Source organism: Pristiophorus japonicus, chromosome 14 (genome assembly GCF_044704955.1).
Source record: "Pristiophorus japonicus isolate sPriJap1 chromosome 14, sPriJap1.hap1, whole genome shotgun sequence".
Taxonomy (NCBI): Eukaryota; Metazoa; Chordata; class Chondrichthyes; family Pristiophoridae; genus Pristiophorus; species Pristiophorus japonicus.
The window spans coordinates 160874161-160897533 of NC_091990.1; the positions used below are offsets into that span (position 1 = coordinate 160874161).

The 23373-nt window shown below is 42.2% G+C and overlaps 1 protein-coding gene across 3 annotated transcripts in view; it reads right to left on the reverse strand.

The window, feature by feature from the left end:
• The window catches only part of zdhhc13 (zinc finger DHHC-type palmitoyltransferase 13), a 63597-nt gene that overhangs the window by 19718 nt on the left and 20506 nt on the right, over nt 1-23373 (reverse strand). For all 3 annotated transcript variants that reach the window (XM_070899740.1, XM_070899739.1, XM_070899738.1), the window contains exons 9-13: nt 17954-18087; nt 14960-15064; nt 8555-8675; nt 7467-7529; nt 5008-5101 (exon numbers count right to left, since the gene is read on the reverse strand). In XM_070899740.1, coding sequence (XP_070755841.1) covers nt 5008-5101; nt 7467-7529; nt 8555-8675; nt 14960-15064; nt 17954-18087 — 517 coding nt within the window. The remainder of the gene's footprint in view (nt 1-5007; nt 5102-7466; nt 7530-8554; nt 8676-14959; nt 15065-17953; nt 18088-23373) is intronic.

A 23373-nucleotide genomic window follows, 5' to 3' on the forward strand; every position in this document is an offset into this window, starting at 1 on the left:
TGCGGGACCTTGTCAAAAATTTCCCTTTCATAAATCCATGCTGACTTGATCCAATCCTGTCACCGCTTTCCAAATGCGCTGCTATTTCGTCCTTCATGATCGATTCCAACATTTTCCCCACTACTGATGTCAAGCTAACCGGTCTATAATTACCCATTTTCTCTCTCCCTTCTTTTTTAAAAAGTGGTGTTACATTAGCTACCCTCCAGTCCATGGGAACTGATCCAGAGTCGATATAGACTGTTAGAAAATGATCACCAATGCATCCACTATTTCTCGGGCCACTTCCTTGAGCACTCTGGGATGCAGACTATCAGGCCCCGGGGATTGATCAGCCTTCAATCCCGTCAATTTCCCGAACAAAATTTCCTGCCTAATAAGGATATCCTTCAGTTCCTCCTTCTCACGAGACCCACTGTCCCCGAGTACCTTCGGAAGGTTATTTGTATCTTCCTTCGTGAAGACAGAATCGAAGTATTGGTTCAATTGGTCTGCCATTTCTTTGTTCCCCATTATAATTTCACCTGAATCCGACTGCAAGGGACTTACGTTTGTCTTCACTAATATTTTTCTCTTCACATATTTATAGAAGCTTTTGCAGTCAGTTTTTATGTTCCCTGCAAGCTTCCTCTCGTACTCTATTTTCCCCTTCTTAATTAAACCCTTAGTCCTCCTCTGTTGAATTCTAAATTTCTCCCAGTCCTCAGGTTTGTTGCTTTTTCTAGCCAATTTATATGTCTCTTCCTTGGCTTTAACACTATCCTTGATTTCCTTTGTTAGCCATGGTTGAGCCATCTTCCCAGTTTTATTTTTACTCGACAGGGATGTGCAATTGCTGAAGTTCATCCATGTGATCTTTAAATGTTTGCCATTGCTTATCCACCGTCAACCCTTTTAGTATCGTTTGCCAGTCTATTCTAGCCAATTCACGCCTCATACCGTCGAAGTTAGCTTTCCTTATGTTCAGGACTCTAGTTTCCGAATTCACTTTGTCACTCTCCATCTTAATAAGGAATTCTACCATATTATGGTCACTTTTCCCCAAGGGGCCTCGCACAACAAGATTGCTAGTTAGTCCCTTCTCATTACACAATACCCAGTCTAGGATGGCCAGCTCCCTGGTTGGTTCCTCGACATATTGGTCTAGAAAACCATCCCTAATACACTCCAGGAAATCCTTCTCCACCGCATTGCTACCAGTTAGGTTAGCCCAATCAATGTGTAGATTAAAGTCGCCCATGATTACTGCTGTACCTTTATTGCACACATCCCTTATTTCTGGTTTGATGCTGTCCCCAACCTCTACTACTATTTGGTGGTCTATACACAACACCCACTAGCGTTTTCTGCCCTTTGGAATTCCGCAGCTCCACCCATACCAATTCCATAACATTCAGGCTCATGTCCTTCCTTACAATTGCATTGATTTCATCTTTAAACAGCAATGCCACCCTGCCTCCTTTTCCCTTCTGTCTATCCTTCCTAAATGCTGAATACCCTTGGATGTTAAGTTCCCAGCCTTGGTCACCCTGGAGCCATGTCTCTGTGATGCCAATCACATCGTATCCGTTAACTGCTATCTGCGCAGTTAATTCATCCACCTTATTCCGAATACTTCCTTATTCCAGGTACAGCAGGCGGTGAAAGCGGCAAATGATATGTTGGCCTTCATAGCTATGGGATTTGAGTATAGGAGCAGGGAGGTCTTACTGCAGTTGTACAGAGCCTTCGTGAGATCTCATATGGCAGGGGGATGGGATCCTATGCAGCGAGACAGGGCGAAGTAATATGGAGTCAAAAACAGATGGTAGAAAGGTAAAAAGCAATAGTGGAAGGCCGAGTAAACAAAGGCAAAAAACAAAAAGGGCCACACTACATCATAATTCTAAAAGGACAAAGAGTGTTAAAAAAACAAGCCTGAAGGCTTTGTGTCTTAATGCAAGGAGTATCCGTAATAAGATGGATGAATTAACTATGCAGATAGCAGTTAACAGATATGATGTGACTGGGATTACAGAGACGTGGCTCCAGGATGATCAGGGCTGGGAACTCAACATCCAAGGGTATTCAATATTCAGGAAGGATAGAATAAAAGGAAACTGAGGTGGGGTAGCATTGCTGGTTAAACAGGAGATTAATGCAATAGTTAGGAAGGACATTAGCTTGGATGATGTGGAATCTATATGGGATGCAGAACACCAAAGGACAAAAAACGTTAGTGGGAGTTGTGTACAGACCTCCAAATAGTAGTAGTGATGTTGGGGAGGGCATCAAACAGGAAATTAGGGGTGCATGCAATAAAGGTGCAGCAGTTATCATGGGTGACTTTAATATGCATACAGATTGGGCTAACCAAACTGGAAGCAATACGGTGGAGGAGGATTTCCTGGAGTGCATAAGAGATGGTTTTCTAGACCAATATGTCGAGGAACCAACTAGGGGGGAGGCCATCTTAGACTGGGTGTTGTGTAATGAGAGAGGATTAATTAGCAATCTCGTTGTGCGAGGCCCCTTGGAGAAGAGTGACCATAATATGGTGGAATTCTACATTAGGATGGAGAATGAAACAGTTAATTCAGAGACCATGGTCCAGAACTTAAAGAAGGGTAACTTTGACGGTATGAGGCATGAATTGGCTAAGATAGATTGGCAAATGATACTTAAGGGGTAGACTGTGGATGGGCAATGGTCGACATTTAGAGACCGCATGGATGAACTACAACAATTGTACATCCCTGTCTGGCGTAAAAATAAAAAAGGGAAGGTGGCTCAACCGTGGCTATCAAGGGAAATCTGGGATAGTATTAAAGCCAAGGAAGTGGCATACAAATTGGCCAGAAATAGCAGCGAACCCGGGGACTGAGAGAAATTTAGAATTCCGCAAAGGAGGACAAAGGGTTTGATTAGGGCAGGGAAAATAGAGTACGAGAGGAAGCTTGCAGGGAACATTAAGACGGACTGCAAAAGTTTCTATAGATATGTAAAGAGAAAAAGGTTAGTAAAGACAAACGTAGGTCCCCTGCAGTCAGAATCAGGGGAAAGTCATAACGGGGAACAAAGAAATGGCAGACCAATTGAACAATTATTTTGGTTCGGTATTCACTAAGGAGGACACAAACAACCTTCTGGATATAAAAGGGGTCAGAGGGTCTAGTAAGGAGGAGGAACAGAGGGAAATCCTTATTAGTCGGGAAATTGTGTTGGGGAAATTGATGGGATTGAAGGCCGATAAATCCCCAGGGCCTGATGGTCTGCATCCCAGAGTACGTAAGAAGGTGGCCTTGGAAATAGCGGATGCATTGACAGTCATTTTCCAACATTCCATAGACTCTGGATCAGTTCCTATCGAGTGGAGGGTAGCCAATGTAACCCTACTTTTTAAAAAAGGAGGGAGAGAGAAAACAGGGAATTATAGAGCGGTCAGCCTGACATCGGTAGTGGGTAAAATGATGGAATCAATTATTAAGGATGTCATAGCAGCGCATTTGGAAAGAGGTGACATGATAGGTCCAAGTCAGCATGGATTTGTGAAAGGGAAATCATGCTCGACAAATCCTCTGGAATTTTTTTGAGGATGTTTCCAGTAGAGTGGACAAGGGAGAACCAGTTGATGTGGTGTATTTGGACTTTCAGAAGGCTTTCGACAAGGTCCCACACAAGAGATTAATGTGCAAAGTTAAAGCAAATGGGATTGGGGGTAGTGTGCTGACATGGATTGAGAACTGGTTGGCAGACAGGAAGCAAAGAGTAGGAGTAAATGGGTACTTTTCAGAATTGTAGGGAGTGACTAGTGGGGTACCGCAAGGTTCTGTGCTGGGGCCCCAGCTGTTTACATTGTACATTAATGATTTAGACGAGGGGATTAAATGTAGTATCTCCAAATTTGCGGATGACACTAAGTTGGGTGGCAGTGTGAGCTGCGAGGAGGATGCTATGAGGCTGCAGAGTGACTTGGATAGGTTAAGTGAGTGGGCAAATGCATGGCAGATGAAGTATAATGTGAATAAATGTGAGGTTATCCACTTTGGTGGTAAAAACAGAGAGACAGACTATTATCTGAATGGTGACAGATTAGGAAAAGGGGAGATGCAACGAGACCTGGGTGTCATGGTACATCAGTCATTGAAGGTTGGCATGCAGGTACAGCAGGTGGTTAAGAAAGCAAATGGCATGTTGACCTTCATAGAGAGGGTTTTAAGTACAGGGGCAGGGAGGTGTTACTACAGTTGTACAGGGCCTTGGTAAGGCCACACCTGGAGTATTGTGTACAGTTTTGGTCTCCTAACTTGAGGAAGGACATTCTTGCTATTGAGGGAGTGCAGCGAAGGTTCACCAGACTGATTCCCGGGATGGCGGGACTGACATATCAAGAAAGACTGGATCAACTGGGCTTGTATTCACTGGAGTTCAGAAGAATGAGAGGACCTCAGAAACGTTTAAAATTCTGACGGGTTTAGACAGGTTAGATGCAGGATGAATGTTCCCGATGTTGGGGAAGTCCAAAACCAGGGGTCACAGTCTAAGGATAAGGGGTAAGCCATTTAGGACCGAGATGAGGAGAAACCTCTTTACCCAGAGAGTGGTGAACCTGTGGAATTCTCTACCACAGAAAGTTGTTCATGCCAGTTCATTGGATATATTCACAAGGGACTTAGATATGGCCCTTATGGCCAAAGGGATCAAGGGGTATGGAGAGAAAACTGGAAAGTGGTACTGAGGTGAATGATCAGCCATGATCTTATTGAATGGTGGTGCAGGCTTGAACAGCCGAATGGCCTACTCCTGCACCTATTTTCTATGTTTATTACAACTCATAGGAAGGGTTAATGTCATTATATTTACTCATTCATCGATGATGAAAATTGCATCAACTCATCATTGGCTTCTTTTTGAAAGCTGATGGAAGAGTTTTAACTTCATAAAAAATTTCCAAAACAGACCATTTCGAAGCCCAATTGGTTGTGCATGACAGTCATCTGGAGTATCTTCTCGCAAAACAGGACTTACCGATACAACTTGCAATCCATAGACAGTGGTGATCATACTTGGCTACACAACAGTCGCAAACGTCACAGTGCTTGGATCGGAGGGGTTTGCGGATCTGAATTTTTTTTTTAAGAAAAAGATTAATAAGGATTTCTTAGTACAACCGATCTATTTTTTGATCTTTTGATAGCTACCTTGAAATGGTTTTGAGGGGAATAGACATAACAGATCACATCCACAACAAAGCAATGCAATCACATTAAGAATCAGAAATTACAAATACAGCTATTGCATGTGCAATTTGATACTGTTGGACTTACTGACTGATATGAATTGTGACAAAACTTATCACTATATTTGAGATATGACTAATAATTTTAAATGTTTCTCTGTGGACGAGGCCGAATCTACTAATTGTGGCTGGGTATTGTATTGTGAGGAAAATCATGTCCACAGATGACAGAGCCACACATGGATACTGGCTGGCCTGGACAATAGAACACTTAAAAAAAAAATGAAAACCCATTAAGTGTTGATCTCAACAGAAGTACTTGCTGATAACCATCTACTTTACCATCTGTCCACTGAATCTAGCTGATGAAACACACCAACACTTCAGTTGACTGCAGCAGGTTTCTTCGGAAGAGGGCAGCTTTTATTCTTTCAAGTGCACTTGATGGATAGCTTAGTAGCCAGTAGCTACTGATTCTGAAGGATAAGCAGGAGCACTTCCCAAGTCATCATTTCTTCTTGTACCACTGTACTGCAGCCTGTGAGGTCATGGCACATAGAGGGTAGATGATACCCCATGTATAAGTTTTGTTGCAGCGTTGTGTTTTTTGTATTTTTGCATACTCAAGGAAATGCAAGTTAGAAATTCTGTAACCAAGTGAAATAGGGTGTATTGACTTTATACTATCATTTAATCTTCACTTTTAATAAACCTGATTCAGTTTATAGGATCTACAATGTTTATTCTTTTGCTATCTGAAGACTAAAACACAATTTCAGTCATCATCATCATCTGCAGTCCCTCGGAATCGAGGAAGACTTGCTTCCACTCTAAAAATGACTCCTCAGGTGGGACAAATAATCATTGAGGGAAAGGGTGGGTGAGACTGGTTTGCCGCACGCTCTTTCTGCTGTCTGTGCTTGATTTCTGCATGCTCTTGACGATGAGACTCGAGGTGCTCAGCGCCTTCCCGGATGCACTTCCTCCACTTGGGTCGGTCTTTGGTTAGGGACTCCCAGGTGTCAGTGGGAATGTCGCACTTTATCAGGGAGGCTTTGAGGGTGTCCTTGTAACGTTTCCTCTGCCCACCTTGGGCTCGTCTGCTGTGAAGGAGTTCTGAGTAGAGCGCTTGCTTTGGGAGTCTCATGTCTGGCATGTGAACAAGGTGGCCTGATCAAGTGTGGTCAGTGCTTCAATGCTGGCCTGATCGAGGACGCCAATGTTGGTTCGTCTGTCCTCCCAGGGGATTTGCAGGATCTTGCGGAGGCATCATTGGTGGTATTTCTCCAGCGACTTGAGGTGTCTACTGTACATGGTCCATGTCTCTGAACCATACAGGAGGGCAGGTATTACTACAGCCCTGTAGACCCTGAACTTGGTGGCAGATTTGAGGACCGAGTCTTCAAACACTCTTTTCCTCAGGCGGCCGAAGGCTGCACTGGAGGTGGTGTTGAAACACGTCGTCAACGTCTGCTCTTGTTGGCAAGAGACTCCCGAGGTATGGGAAATGGTCCACGTTGTTCAGGGCTGTGCCATGGATCTTGATGACTGGGGGGGGGGGGCGGCGGTGGAAAGAGTGCTGTGGTGCCGTGTGGCGGGGACAGGTTGGTGGAAGATCTTTGTCTTACGGATGTTTAGCGTCAGCTAATTTCAGTAAGCCAATACAGGGTACAGGTACTGTGATAAAGGTTTCTATTTAACTCTGAGGCAACACTGCCATACTAGATATTGTGCATACAAAGTCACACTCCAGTTTGTTGGGAGCAGGAGGGTTCATGCATGAGCAGCCTTTGGCATTGAACACGAGAGAAGTAACAAGAGTGAAGCCTAAAAATAATTTCTGAAGTATCATGCTGCAGCTAAATTAAAAAGGTGCTGGTGTGACTGAGGTGCACCTACACAGAAAATGGCCACTTGGCACAGGTACTGAAGAGGCTCTGGAACTATACGTTAGCAAGAATTCTATCGAGAAAGGGAGGAGAAAATTAGTAGAAAAAGAACTGGGGGGGGGGGGGGGGGCGGGGAGAGAGAAAGAGGGAAAGATAACTCAATAGACAACTAATTATATTGTGAGATTAGAAATTTTATCAGAAGGTTTAACTTGTACGAAATTTATTTTTAAACAAACTTACCAAACCACTTGCCCGCATAATAGCTATTGCATGTTATTTTTTTGCACCATTACAAAATTGCCATAAGGCTCAGCAGGTTAATTCTATTGAAGAATAGATCATTGATCTTCACTTACAAGACACATAGTACAGAAGATCCTTGGGTCCAAACAGTCAGCTTCTGCAAGCGCCACAACAGTCTGGAAAATAGATTAGGAATATTAATGCAATAAGCATATAAATATATTTCAAAAGAGATTTTATAGATAACTTTCAGGAAATTAACATCAGCCATGAATTAGTAACTTTATTTTGCACTTTGCAACAAAAAGATGGAGACTGCTTCACAGAGGGCTGGTGAAAATATGATTTACCCATTAAGTGTGGTACAGGTACAACCTCCTAAATCCGGAAACCTCGGGACCAAGGCCATTCCGGTCTTTCCGGATTTCAGAACAGAAATCCGACGTCCCGAATCCGGAAAGCTCCGGGCCGAGTTTCGGTTTTTCCAGATTTCGGTGATGAAATCCGACATCCCAAAATTTGGCTCACGGCACACCCGTAGTTAGGAAGAAAACAACCCTTGGAACAGCAGTAGGTATGAAGACCTGCAAAAAAATTGTGTGTGTGTGTATATGTGTGTGTATTATTTACAGAGTATTGATCAGAATTTTCAGTTTTTGGAATATTCCGGTTTTTGGAACTCCGGATTTCTGAGGTTGTACCTGTATAAGCCATAATACTTTTACTGCATCAATTTTAGTCTCAACCACTATAAAGACATAAGCACTAATACCTCTCTGATCTATTTTTAGTTCTCTGAGTTTGATGAATTTGCTGTGCTCCAATTGTCCACTGCACGCGTCTGCATAACAGTGACTATGCTTCCAAAGTAACGAATTGGCTGTGAAGCATTTTGGGACATCCTGTGGTGGTGAAAGGCACTATACAAATACAAGTTCTTTTTCATCTGCCATTCGGGCAATCCCATTAGTTTCAACTGAAGTTAAGCATTTATGGGGCAAGTGCAGCTATGACCACAATACTTGAACTTAAAAAGCCAAAATATCAATTTTGTTTTACAACTTTTGTGTTGGTGGGAAAGAGAAAGCAGAAAGCAGAGAAAGTGCAAGAGACCGAGAGAAAGCAAGTGCGCTATTGACAGAAAGCGAGAGCTATTTATTGGACAGCAAGGTCTCAAAGGTTGATTCTCAAGTAGCCTTACCCTTTTCTTCTCTTCCTCTGAAACTTGGAGGTATCCAGGGCCTACTGTCCAGGTCTTATAAAAGTAATAGATGCAGCCTGTAATGCTGAGGGCAAATGGAATCTGAATTCCTGAGTCAGGCATATGTACGTTTTTGGTTAAGGAAATTTCAGCAAACTTATACAAGTACAGTCTTACATGGTGTATACAACCCACAGCGCAAATATTGAAAAATCACCTGTTGTGGAAGAGAGAGATGAGAGGAGATCCTGGTATATGAAGCATTTCAGGTATATATGAAGAAGTTTCTCAAACTAACAGAAGATACTTCAAATCATACACATTGAAGGGAAAGGAACCCATCCCTAACTAGAAACTGCAAAAGGCAAAGAGGACACCAGACAAAATTGGCAGCAAATCTATAGATGATGATTAAGATGTTATAAAGCACACTAAAATCAGACAGAAATACTCAAAAAAGGAACAGAATTGAGAAGCAAAATTAAGAAAACAAATTCATCTAATGAAAATTTTAAATGAATAAAAGGTCCATTGCTAAGAGTAAGATAACAACTTCAAACTTGGTCCAAAAATATTTTATACAATTAAACAACATTTAGGACTATTGACCACACACAAGAGAATTCTACATCTATACCAGCAAGTCACAACACATCCACAATTAAACCAGTAACAAAGTTATGCATTAGAAATGAACAATTTATCATACAGAAGTGATAATGCAAAGTGGTGACACTATTAAACAGCCAGTATGGGAGGGTGTGTGATAGACTCAAGCTTTTAAAAAAACAGCTGCATAAGGAGCTGAGATCAATGATCAGAAGTGTGTGGTCTGCCATGGAGGTGACACATACAAACTTTGAAATGCTGTGTGAAATGCATAAACATGAATGAGCTGTAAATTAATGATGATTAGAAGCTTGTTGTCAGACAATACAAACTGGATTCGAAACACTAAGTAATCAATCCAGTAAAATTACAATAACTGTTAGGAGATAGGTAAAAGGGGTGAAGGAGAAATCCTGCAGTGGGGGAAATCTGAGAGCACTGTCACCCCATAAAAGAATGGATATATTCACTCTAATTCTGTCCAGACTGATGCTTTTAGAATATTTCAAGAATGTTAAAATTCTTGCATAAACAGATACAAGAGTTTCAATAGGCCTGAAATTCCAGTCTCGCTGGGTCTGTACGGCGTGTGTACGGACCTGGTGAGGCATCGCTAAAGCTGGTTTTCGCCGTGCAGTGTGCATGCGCCAAAATCTGGCTTTTCCAATTTGTCAAGTTCTGGCTTGACAGATCCAACGCATCTTGGGGAGAAGGACAGTCACATGGGCAAGATCACGCTATTTGCCCATCTCTTGCCCAGCGAATGCCCTGACAACTCTTGCGCCTGGTAAAAGAAGCCTCAGGCCGCTTGCCTGCGCCTTCTAGTAGCTGGCTCACAAGAAGCAATGGCTAAAGCTTTTGAGCAAGCAGTCAGTCTTCTCAGGCGGTGTTATGTGCGGTTCAGGGACACCCTAGAAATGGAGGAAAAAATACACTGTTAGCACTGAAAACAATTAAGCACAACACAAGAAGCAATATGAACAGCAATAAAATGAACATTATACTACTGCAATATTTCCACAAATTTGTTCAGTCTACCTCATTAATTAAGACAAGAAATATTTACTCTTGCATCTAGTGCACACTTTTTGTCACACTTATTTCCTGCATTGAATCGAATGCTTTAACACATTTATTTACAATCTTTTTTCCAGCTCATTGTTATTACCTGCAAGAGCTGGTTCTTTCCATGTGATCTTTGGTCATGCCAGCTCAGTTGTTCCACCTCCCACTGCCAATGCTGTTGTACTCATCCACCTGAGGGTTAAGTATTTCAGCCATATGTCAAACTATTTTTAATTTGTATCCAGCTGTTTAATTTATTTACTGTAATGTTTCTCCTCAGTTCATTTAATTGCCAACATTTATTTGCTGCTAATTCTTCCAACTCTGTGTAAAGCTGCATCGAATTCATGAAGCCTACATCTTCATTTAATTCATTTTGTTGATTTGACCCCTTTCGAGTCTGATATTAATTTTATACTCCATTTATGCTAGCACCTTCATAACAGACCAAATCCTGCAGCAGATTTGGTAAAAACGTCGCTCGCTCCCCCAAACCTCCAGTCAGTCTCACCACCCCCCCCACCCCAATTCATTGGGTGGGGGTAGGGAAATAAACTACAAACTAACATGAAAACTCAACCAGCAACTAGCAAGCATATGTGAACAGGTGTCTGGTCTTACACTACAGGGAGCATTCTAACTTCCATGCGTATCTTCAAGCAACAAAGGATACCATATTGTGATTTGAAAAGAGAAAAAATACTTGCTTTTTAAAAAAATTTGTTCCGGGATGTGGGCATCGCATTTATTGCCCTTCCCCAATTGCCCTTGAGAAGGTGGTGGTGAGCTGCCTTCTTGAACTGCTGCAGTCCTTGTGGCAAAGGAACTCCCAGAGTGTTATTAGGGAGGAAGTTCCACGATTTTGACCCAGTGACGATGAAGGAATGGTGATATATTTCCAAGTCAGGATTGTGTGTAACTTGGAGGGAAATTTGTAGGTGATGGTGCTCCTATCATCTGCAATTATATTGCGCCCTTCATGACAACCGGACATTCCGAAGTGCTTTACAGCCAATGAAGTACTTTTTGAAGTGTAGGAAACGTGGTACAGGTTGAACCTCTCTTATCCAGCACCCTCGGGATCTGGCCTGTGCCGGATAAGGGATTTTGCCAGACGAGGGGTGGTCACGTTAAATTGGATGGTACAGGTATTGAGCAAGGCATAATTGGGGTTAGCTGGCTTGGGGATGGGAGTGCGCAGAGATATTGTTTGGGGGGGGGGGGGGAAAAAGAGGGGAGGGCGACCGTGGTACACGGGGTCAGGCCAGCGACTGTGGGAATCGGCAGCGAAGGACTTCAATTTGTTCATGTCGTAGTTCTGCGCATGCGTCACCCGGTGGCTGGGAATGGTGCTGGACGAGGGATGGTCCCGGGTAAGGGAGTCCTGGATAAGGGAGGTTCAACCTCTAGTCAATTTGCACACAGCAAGCTCCCACAAACAGCAAAGTGATAATGACCAGATAATGGTTTAGATGTTTAATGAGGGATAAATATTGGCTAGGGCTCCGGGGATAACTCCCCTGCTCTTCTTCAAAACAGTGCCATGGGATCTTTGAAGTCCACCCGAGAGTGCAGACGGGCCTCGGTTTAACATCTTGTCCGAAAGATGGCACCGCCGACAGTGCAGCACTCCCTCAGTACAGCACTGGAGTGTCAGCCTAGATTTTTGTGATCAAGTCTCTGGAGTGGGTCTTGAACCCAGAATCTTCTGACTCAGAGGTGAGAGTGCTACCCACTGAGCCACAGCTGACATTTGAAGCTAATATAGTGGCCGTTCCAGAATTACAGCATAAAAACAACCACTGCATTCTGCAAAGTTAACTTGCAATATTCTCGTTACTAACCAGTTTTAATAAAGGGTATTTAAATTTTTATGAGATCGGGTTTCTGCTCTGAATTGCTATCCAGTGACCTCTATTGAAAAGTACATTTATCTCGATAGAGTGGAGACAGATTCTGACTCAGCCCACCCTACCCCCTCCTTTCCAGCACCAGACTTCACTGTAAACTTCAAAATGAAAAATGGCTATTTCAAAAAGCTTCTAGAGGGCTGCTGACACTAGCGATACTGTACTCGTCACTAATGACTTCAAGAAAGGTAGAGAAAACAAGACAATTCATTTCTGAATGTCCCACAGTAAAAGCTCTATTCGTTTCAGTGAATTTATTTGGAGCCTGGCTTGCTGTTTATTCTACATAAAATTCTGTTGACAAAAGTCTGCTTTTAATAATAATGCTAATTTGGGTTTATTATATTTCAAAAAGATGGACACTGCTTCAGAGAACCTATGTCCACTGTGCACAGCAGTCTACTTAAGTTCTGAATACATCATGATTTTTCTAGTATCAACCATAGTAGAACACATGGGAATTTAATTTATTGTCTACTGATTTTAGCTGTGTGGTGCTTAGAACAAATACTGCTAAATCAGCAAAAACACAACACCAAAGGGGATTTCAACACCAAGCTTCCTCAGCCCTCAAAATTACCTTAAAAGGCATTTTTTGGCATTTAATGTTTTATAGTAAGTTTATGATTTTACACTTACGCACTGCTCCCATCCTGCTTGAAAGTTTCCACGTGAGATACATCTTCCCCAGCCAAAGCAAGAGATTGGTGAGCTCATTCAAAACTTCTGCTGATGTTGCTATATAGCAAAAAAGCACCTCTATGACTCCCCCACCTCAGTATTGCCTCTCTTTCCAGGAGGAAGTACCCGAGCACCACAACACAGCACAATTGAGAACTGAATCTTAATAGGGAGGTGATCATTGGCACTAATCTGCATTTTCCCCACTTAGTGGTGTTGAGTATTGTATCTTTGACATTTCCTGCCACCTCTGCAAGCCATCCATCCCAGTCATTTTTGGTGTTGTATTAAAAGCTTACACGTTTCTTAGGTCAAATTACAGATTAAACAATACTTGCAGGTATATTCATTAGGGTGGGAACTCTGTCAGAGCCTGGTCATTCCCAGTCAGGAGTATGGGGTGGGCAGGATGGAGCAGCTTCCTTTAAAGTTGGGTTGAGACACGTACCGGTTATCTATAATTGAATGAGGAATTAAGATTTGTCCCCTCAAGGGCCCAAATGACATGCTGAACAATAACCACTTAAAAAAAAAGAGAATATTCAATGTTATTAAAATGAAGTTTATACAGGCAATAGAATAATTATTTTAGACCATTTCATTAAAGTAATTCCAGATGGATTTGACATATATTTGTAGCTCCAGTTCACATGCTAAATTTGCCATGTCATTATACCTGTAATTTTGCTTAAAATACCAATTAAATCTCATGAAATGACAATGCCATTAGATAAAATCTAATTGGAAGAGATCATCTCCAGGAGATTGCATAAATAGTAAATTGTCAAACACGGTTCAAGACAATTACACACCACAATTTCACAAAAGGCATTTTTGTGTAGTTGGAATATCATTCCAAATAAGGTTAAAAATATTATGCAACATTTTTATTTTCGGGGAATAGTTGAACGATCTCCTACAAAGCAGAAGTTTTAATAAAACCAGTTTTTTGGGTCTGCACATTGAGCAGATTGTCACAAGGACACTAGTCAGGGACCGAAATGTCAAGTTGTACTGATGCTCCTCAGCTGCACATGGTATTGTTTACCCGGCAGGTCTCACTGCTGCCACCAGATAAGCAGCTACTTGCTGAGTACGTGAAGTGAGCAATTGCTGCATCTCCAACGATCATGGAAAATAACCTACAAATTTCAAATGTCTCCTACAACTGTTTCTTGTGATGAAATTGCTGCAAAAAGATAACACTAAATTATGATTGCTATAACCTTCTAAGCTAGGAGTATTCAGAGATGGGAAATGTATTTTTTGAATTTTCCCAGATTTGAGTTAGTCACCATTAAGTTTCTACTCTGTATCCGTGGAAATGCATAACTTGGAAGTCTTTAAGTTGTCCATCAGGACTCAACGGGTAGCACTCTCGCCTCTGAGTCAGAAGGTCATGGGTTCCAGTCCCACAAGACCGGGGTACATGATCCAGGCTGAGGGAGTGGTGCCATGTTTCAGAAGAGACTTAAACTGAGGCTCCTTCCGCCCTCTCGTAAAAGATCCTATGGCACTATCTCAAAGTAAAGCAGGGGAATTCTCCCCAGTGTCCTGCCAAATACTTATCCCTCAACCAACATCATTTAAAAAAAAATTATCTGGCCATTTATCACATTGCTGTTTGTGGGAGCGTGCTGTGCATGTGCACGCTGCTGCATTTCTTACATTACAACAGGGACTACACTTCAAAAAAATATTTAATTGTCTGTAAAGTGCTTTGGGACATCTAGAGGTCGTGAAAGGCACAAAATAAATACAAGTTCTTTCTTTTATAATTTTTTCTTTAAGTGTATGATTGTACAAAACTTGAATGTAAGCTTTTGTCTAGTTAGCATTTTAAATTATCGGGAAAATTCAATACTTGCTGACTTGCTCCACAGCTTTTGGAAAAATGTGTCAAAAGTATTTTAACTATAGATGCATCTAAAGACAAAAGTTATCATCGGAGCATTATTTTGTACTTGTTTTTCCTGGTATGATCAATTTGAAAAGAATTTAGCTCTGAAGACCAAGGGTTACGTTGCTTAGGTGCAAAACACAGTACTCACCCAGACATGAAGACACTTTTGAATTGCAGCTGACAATGAAATTACTTTCACTTTCCAGTCATTGTTTCCACACACAAATTAAAAAAAGGATATCAGGCAAGAACCGGATGAACCATGTAAAGACCATCCAAAAAAGCGATCCGGACAGAAACGCCAATGGAATGTAGCCAAATGTCTGCGTACTCACAAAACGCCTATTGGAGGAAAAGATACATATAAATTTAAGTTATGAGTGGTAATATTAGTTTTGCTCATCTTTTCTCTGGTAATTTTCTACCCTGTCTTCCTGAAGGTGTCAGGTCCTGGCTAGACTAGGAATCCATAAGTGCTAATTTGCCCTCTATTACCTTGCACAACTTCCCATTCTTCATCAGTGAGCCTGGATAATAAGCTTCAGTGGGTTATTCCAGCCACATAGGATATCCCAGCCAGGCCCGATGCTGACCTCGGGAAAATTAGCCAACTTTTCCCCTTCTTATCTCGGGGGTACCATTGGCCTCCAATACCCCCGAGTTAAGGCAGCAAAAGTTGGCTAATTTCCCCCGAGGTCAGCATCGGGCCTGGATGGGATGTCAATTGTGAAATTGTGCAGCAATATACCGGCACACACTGATGTTGAACTGCTGTTTGTTACACTACCAATAGCCATATCACAAATGTGCCAAATATACATTTATATACACATATCAAAAGAACATTGATCTGATAGTCTCGTAAATCTGCAATACTTTGAATAAACACTGCCCTCTTCTGGCTATGCAACAGAGAAACAGACCAGTAACGTGTCGAAAGTAAAGGCTCTTCAATGTGCTATGGTTGTCAAAATTACTTCACTTCCAAGTTGCAATTTCAATCGGTTTCTCCGTTGTTACATTGTAAGAGACATTTGAATTTTGCACTTTATTTTTGATGATTACTTCAAATGCACCATTTTAGCATTTCAAGCTCTCACCAGGCAGCTACTAATCTGGTGTCACCTATGAGATCTGTCAGCAAGCAACACAATGATCCACATGAAATGACTCATTTCCAGTTCTGCATGTTATACTGGTTTCATTAAAACTTCTGCTCTGTGGGAGATCAATGTCATGATTGCAATATTCCATATTTATAATATTTTTTTTACAGCATCACCTCATTAAAATCATAGAATGATACAGCACAGAAGGCCCATCATGCCTATGCTTTTGAAAGAGCTGCCCAATTAGTCCCACTTCCCCTGCTCTTACCCCATAGCCCTGTAATTTTTTCCCTTCAAGTATTTATCCAACTCCTTTTTGAAAGTTATTATTGAATCGACTTTCACCGCCTTTTCAGGCAGGCGGTGCATTCCAGATCACAACGATCAGTGTTACAGATCAATTTATTGCATGGTACCAATTCAAGAAAATGTTCTCTTCACATCACAAAGGGGAAATGGATTGACCCGTGTATACGATATACAGATTTGAAAAATCAAAACAAGGCAATTGCTGGTGCGTTAAGAAAATCACAACATAGGAGTAGAGCACAGCACATTATACCGAAGATATGAAGCACATACATATGCAAGATTCCCTTCCTCAGCTATGCCCTGTTGAAATGAATATCCATTGCTTAAGAAATTGTGAAAATGAGATCAGAAGATTACAAAGTCAAACAGTTTTAATTATAGAAAATATACTTTTGGTTTTAGAACATTTAACTCAATTTAGAATTACTTGATAGCTAAACACGCAAATAATTTATGTATCAATACTTGTGCAACATGCTTCATTCTGGTGTACAAACAGCTCATTGTAAAGTTCTCCCATTAGCCAATCAGCAAGGCAGCACCAGGCAAGTGACCCTAGCCAGAGGACCCAGGATTCATCTCATTTCAACATAAACACAAGATTTCTCAACTTCAAAATATCTCTGCGTTCCTTTACAAACAAATTACAGCAAAATGTTGCAACGGATTTACACAGTCAAAAAAGGAAAGTTGTAAACAGAGAGACCAGTTTCACCATTACATATTATAAGTGGGCCTGTAATAACTTCTCTGCTTTAGAATATTGTGAGGGGTTTCACTTTTTTTGCCTATACTCTCCTGAAGTCATTCTTCTTCTTAGGAGGTCCCTCGAATCGAGGATGACTTGCTTCCACGCCAAAAAAGGATGAGTTCACAGGTGTTTCAATGAAGGACTTAATATTCCAGGTCCCGAACTGCATATTGAAAGGTGGAAGATACCCGTGCGTGGATTTTTAACGTGTGGTGGCTGTTGAACACCAACCACCACACGGGCTTGACAGAGCTAGGTCTTGGTCCAGTGGCAAGGATTATCCAAGACTGGAGACCAGCTCTGCTGCACGGACCTCGTGTGCACACATATCACACTGTGGGCTGGCCCGTGCTGTCCCTGGGCCCTCGCCTCTTCTGGGCCCCAAATTCATGCCTCTCCTGGGCCCCGATCACATCGCTCTGCAATCCCTCACCCTCCCGCTGTACCTGCCCACGCTCCAATCACCGACCTGGGTTCTGGCACCATCCAAACCAGTTGCCCTCATCACAGCCTTGCCCTCCCGGACCGGCTCGCGCCGTACCTTGCAGTGGTATGCTCTTTTTATGGCCCCGACCTGCTGCTGATGTTCTCTCACAGGTCGGGGCCACCATGCTGTCCAGGGGCCGGCGCCGCCGCTCCTTTTATGGCCCCGACTTGCTGGGGTACAGTTCCAGACACAAGATTCCCCTGGTAGCTCATCCATATTCATATGCCAGTCCTAATTATGTGCATCTGCAGACTGGCAGTGGAAGGGAGATGTGGGGGCGGGGGAGGGAGATGAAGGCATCACAGTTGAGCCTGACTCTTACATCATCCTACATTATTTACAAACGTGCATTCTCTTTCCCCCCCCCCCCCCACCCACAAGGAGCACCCAACCAGTTGTGGGAGCCTCATCTGTGATCAGCTGATTTTGACTAAAATTGAGGCCCAGTTGATATAAAGTAATGGGAGGGGGTCAGGAGGAGGAGCCGCAGGCCTTTATTCCCATATGGTTGCGTATATGAATTCAAAAGGCAATTAGTGAATTAAGGTACGCGAGCAGACATAGGTACCTACCTTATCATGAGCTGTACTATGAGCCAGGTACAAACAAATAACATGCCTTTCAGAAGCCAGGAGTCAGAGTCCAAGTCTGCTATGTAGCCCGTCACCCATATCACTGCCATGGACATCAAAAACAATAGGAGTAGCTGCGGTTCAAGAGATAATTCAATCAATAACTATTTTTGTCACCTTCGGTTTTCTTCCTTGAACATCCCAATACAGACTGGGAAAATAGCAGTATGAAGGTCAAACAGTCCATTAATAGAGAAGCGGTAGCAGGACATTTGGAAAAGCATAATTCAGCATGGATTTATGAAGGGGAAGTCATATTTAACAAATTTGCTGGAGTTCTTTGAGAATGTAACGAACAGGGTGGATAAAGTGGAACCAGTGGATGTGGTGTATTTGAACTTCCAGAAGGCATTTGACAAGGTGTTACATAAAAGGTTACTGCACAAGATAAAAGTTCACGGGGTTGGGGGTAATATATTAGCATGGATAGAGGATTGGCTAACTAACAGAAAACAGAGAGTCAGGATAAACGGGTAATTTTCCGGTTGGCAACCAGTAACTAGTGGGGTGCTGCAGGGATCGGTGCTGGGACCCCAACTATTTACAATCTATATTAATGACTTGCATGACGGGACCGAGTATAACGCAGCCAATTTTGTTGACAATACAAAGATGGGAGGAAATGCAATGTGTGAGGACACAAAAAATCTGCAAAAGGAGAGACAGGCTAAGTGAGTGGGCAAAAATTTGGCAGATGGAGTATAATGTTGTAAAGTGTGAGGTTATGCACTTTGGCAGAAAAAAAAAATCTAAGAGCAAGTTATTATTTAAATGGAGAAAAATTGCAAAGTACTGGAGTACAGCGGGACCTAGTGGTTAGTTGGTGTGTAGGTACAGCAAATGATCAGGAAGGCCAATGGAATCTTGGGCTTTACTGCAAAGAAGATGGAGTATAAAAGCAGGGAAGTCTTGCAACAGTTATACAGGGTATTGGTGAGGTCACACCTGGAATACTGCGTGCAGTTTTGGTTTCCATATTTAAGAAAGGATATACTTGCTTTGGAGGCAGTTCAGAGAAGGTTCACTAGGTTGATTTAGAGATGAGGGGGTTGACTTATGAGGAAAGCTCGAGTAGGTTGGGCCTCTACTCATTTGAATTTAGAAGAATGAGAGGTGATCTTATTGAAACGTATAAAATTATGAGGGGGCTTGACAAGGTGGATGCAGAGAGGATGTTTCCACTGATGGGGGAGACTAGAACTAGACGGCATAATCTTAGAATAAGGGGCCGCCCATTTAAAACTGAGATGAGGAGGAATTTCTTCTCTCAGAGGGTTGTAAATCTGTGGAATTCGCTGCCTCAGAGAGCTGTGGAAGCTAGGTCATTGAATAAATTTAAGACAGAGATAGACAGTTTCTTAACCGATAAGGGAATAAGGGGTTATGAGGAGCAGGCACGGAAATGGACCCGAGTCCATGATCGGATCAGCCATAATCATATTGAAGGGCGGAGCAGGCCTACTCCTGTCCTGCTCCTATTTCTTATGTTATGAAAAGAGGGGGAGGAATTCCTAAAATATGTACAAGAGAACTTTCTTGATCAATGTGTTTCCAGCCCAACTAGGAAGGAAGCAGTGCTGGATCTAGTCTGATGAATGAAGTTGAGCAAGTGGAGCATGTTGCTGGGGAACAGTTGGGAAACAGTATCAATACTTTTGGAGTAGTTATGGAAAAAGACGAGGAAAAATCAAATGTGAAAATACTCAGCTGGAGGAGAGCTAATTGTGAGTTAAAAAGCAATCTGGCCCAGGTGGATTGGAATCAAAGAATGGTGTGTAAAACAGTAAATAAGCAAGAGGAGGCCTTCAAAGAGGAGCTAGTTCGGGCACAGACTAGACACATTTCCACGAAGGGCCACAAAGTGGCATCAAAAGCTATAGCTCCCTAGATGACAAAAGATAGAGATTAAAATGAAACAGAAAATTAAGCCTCATGATAAATGTCAAGTTCATAATACAGAAGAGAACCAAGCCAAATACAAAAAGTACCGAGGAGAACTGAAAAAGGGAGAGCTGAAAAAGGAAACAAGAGGGACAAAGAGAGAGCACAAGAATAGATTAGCGACCAACATAAAAGGGAACCCAAAAGTCTTTTATAAACATATAAATAATAAAAGTGTAGTCAAAGGAAGGGTGGGGCCGATTAGGGACCAAAAAGATCTTCATGCGGAGGCAGAGCACATGACTGGAATACAAAATGAGTACTTGGCATTAGTCTTCATGAGAAAAGAGGATATTGCCAATGTCTCAAAAAAAGTGGCTGCAGAGATAGTGGATGCATTGGTTGTAATCGACTAACATTCCCTGGATTCTGGGGCGATCCCAGTGGATTGGAAAACCGCAAATTTAACGCCTCTATTTAAAAAAGGAGGCAGACAGAAAGCAGGAAACTATAGAACGGTTAAGCCTAACATCTGTCATTGGAAAAATGCCGGAGTCCATTATTAAGGAAGCAGTAGCAGGACATTTGGAAAAGCATAATTCAATCAAGCAGAGTCAACATGGTTTTATGAAAGAGAAATCATGTTTGACAAATTGGCTGGAGTTCTTGAGAATGTAACAAGCAGAGTGGGATAAGGGAGAAACCACTGGATGTGGTGTATTTGGATTTCCAGAAGGCATTCAAATAAGATGCCATATAAAATGTTACTGCACAAGATAAAAGTTCACAGGATTGGAGGCAATATATTAGCATGGATAGAGGATTGGCTAACTAATAGAGAGTCGGGATAAACGTGTAATTTTCCGGTTGGCAAACTGTAACTATTGGGGTGCCGCAGGGATCGATGCTGGGGCCTCAACTATTTACAATCTATATTAATGATTTGGATGAAGGGACCGAGTGTAATGTAATCAAGTTTGCTGATGATACAAAAATGGGTGGGAAAGAAAATTGTGAGGAGGACACAAAAAATCTGCAAAGTGATATAGGTTAAGCGAGTGGGCAAAGATTTGGCAGATGGAGTACAATGTGGGAAAATGTGAGGTTAGCCACTTCAGCAGAAGAAATAAAAAGCAAATTATAATTTAAATGGAGAAAAATTGCAATGTGCTGCAGTACAGAGGGACCTGGGGGTCCTTGTGCATGAAACACAAATAGTATGCACGTACAGCAAGTAATCAGGAAGGCAAATGGAATGTTGGCCTTTATTGCAAGGGGGATAGAGTATAAAAGCAGAGATGTACTGCCACAACTGTACAGGGTATTGGTGAGGCCACACCTAGAGTACTGCGTACAGTTTTGGTCTCCGTATTTAAGGAAAGATATACTTGCATTGGAGGCTGTTCAAAGAAGGTTCACTAGGTTGATTCCGGAGATGAGGGGGTTGATTTATGAAGATAGGTTGAGTAGGTTGGGCCTATACACATTGGAGTTCAGAAGAATGAGAGGTGATCTTATCGAAACATACAAGATAATGAGGGGGCTCGACAAGGTGGATGCAGAGAGAATATTTCCATTCATAGGGGAAACTAAAACTAGGAGACACAGTCTCAGAATAAGAGGCCGCCAATTTAAAACTGAGACGAGGAGAAATTTCTTCTCTCAGGTTTGTAAATCTATGGAATTCTCTGCCCCAGAGAGCTTTGGAGGCTGGGTCATTGAATATATTTAAGGCGGAGATACAGATTTTTGAGTGATAAGGGAATAAAGGGTTATGGGGAGTGGGAAGGAAAGTGGAGCTGAGTCCATGATCAGATACGATCTTATTAAATGGCGGAACAGGCTCGAGGGGTCAAATGGCCTACTCCTGCTCCTATTTCTTATGTTCTTATGTAAAGGAGGCGGTAGTAGAGAAATTGGGTAAGATAAAAATATAGAGGTACTTAAAAGGTTGGCAGCGCTCAAAGTAGAAAAGTCACCCTGTCCAGATGGGATACATCCTAGGTTGTTGAGGGCAGTAAGGAAGGAAATCGCGGTGACTCTGGCCATAATCTTCCAATCCTCCTTAGATATGGGAGTGGTGCCAGAGGACTGCAAATGTTGCATCCCTGTTTAAAAAAAAGGAGAGAGGGATAAACCCGACAACTACAGGTCAGTTACTCCAATGTTGGTGGTGGGGAAACTTTGAGACACATTAATCTGGAACAAAATGAATTGGTATTTGGAAAAATATGGGTTAATAAATGAAAGCCAGCAGAGATTTGTTGTGTCAAATCATGTTTGACTAACTTGACTGAGTGAATTGATGAAGTAATGTAGAGGGTTGATGAGGGTAGTGTAGTTAATGTTGTGTATATGGACTTTCAAAAGTCTTTTGACAAAGTGCCACATAATAGACTCGTTAGCAAAATTGAAGCTCATGGGATTAAAGGGTCAGTGGCTCCGTGGACACGAAACTGGCTAAGGGACAGAAAGCAGAGAGTAGTGGTGATCGGTAGATTTTCAGACTGGAGGGACTGCAGGGGTCGGTGTTGGGACCACTGCTCTATTTTTTTTATATGACCTGGAGTTCGACATAAAGGGCATCATTTCAAAGTTTGCAGATGACATGAAACTCAAATGTAAACAGTGAGGAGGATAGTAACAGACTTCAGGAGGACATAGACAGACTGGTGAAGTGGACAGATACTTGGCAGATGAAATTTAATGCCGAGAAATGTGAAATGATTTATTTTGGTAGGAGGACAATATAAACAAAATGGTCCAATTTTAAAGTGGGTGCAAGAGCAGAGAGGCCTGGGGTGTATGTGCACAAATCTTTGAAGGTTGCAGAACAAGTTGAGAAGGCTGCTAAAAAGGCATACAGGATCCAAAGTTTTATAAATAGAGGCACAGAGTACACAAAGGAGTTATGCTACATTAGTTAGGCTCCAGCTGAAATACTGTGGCCAATTCTGGGCACCACACTTTATGAAGGATGTCAAGGCCTTGGAGAAGATGCCAATAAGATTTATTAGAATGGTACCAGGAATGAAAGACTTCAGATATGTGGAGACCAGAGAACTGGGCTGGTTCTCCTTAAAGCAGAGAAGGCAAAGGGGATATTTGAGAGGTGTCCAAAATCATGAAGGATTTTGATGTGTAAATAAGAAAAAATTGTTTCCATTGCAGAAGGGTCGGAAACCAGAGGACACAGATTTAAGGTAATTGGCAAAGGAACCAGAGACGTCATGAATTTTTAATAATCTGGAATGCGCTGCCTGAAAGAGTGGTGGAAGCAGATTCAATAAGAACTTTCAAAAGGGAATTGGATAGATACTTGAAGAGGGAAAGTTTGCAGGGCTATGGGGAAAGATCAGTGCGGACCTGAACGGGAGCGGCAGCAACAGAAGCAGCATAAAGGGAGAGACGGAGAAGGCCCAGGAAAGAGTGCAGATCTGAGCTGGAGTGGCGGCAGCATAAAGGGAGCTGAGCAGCAA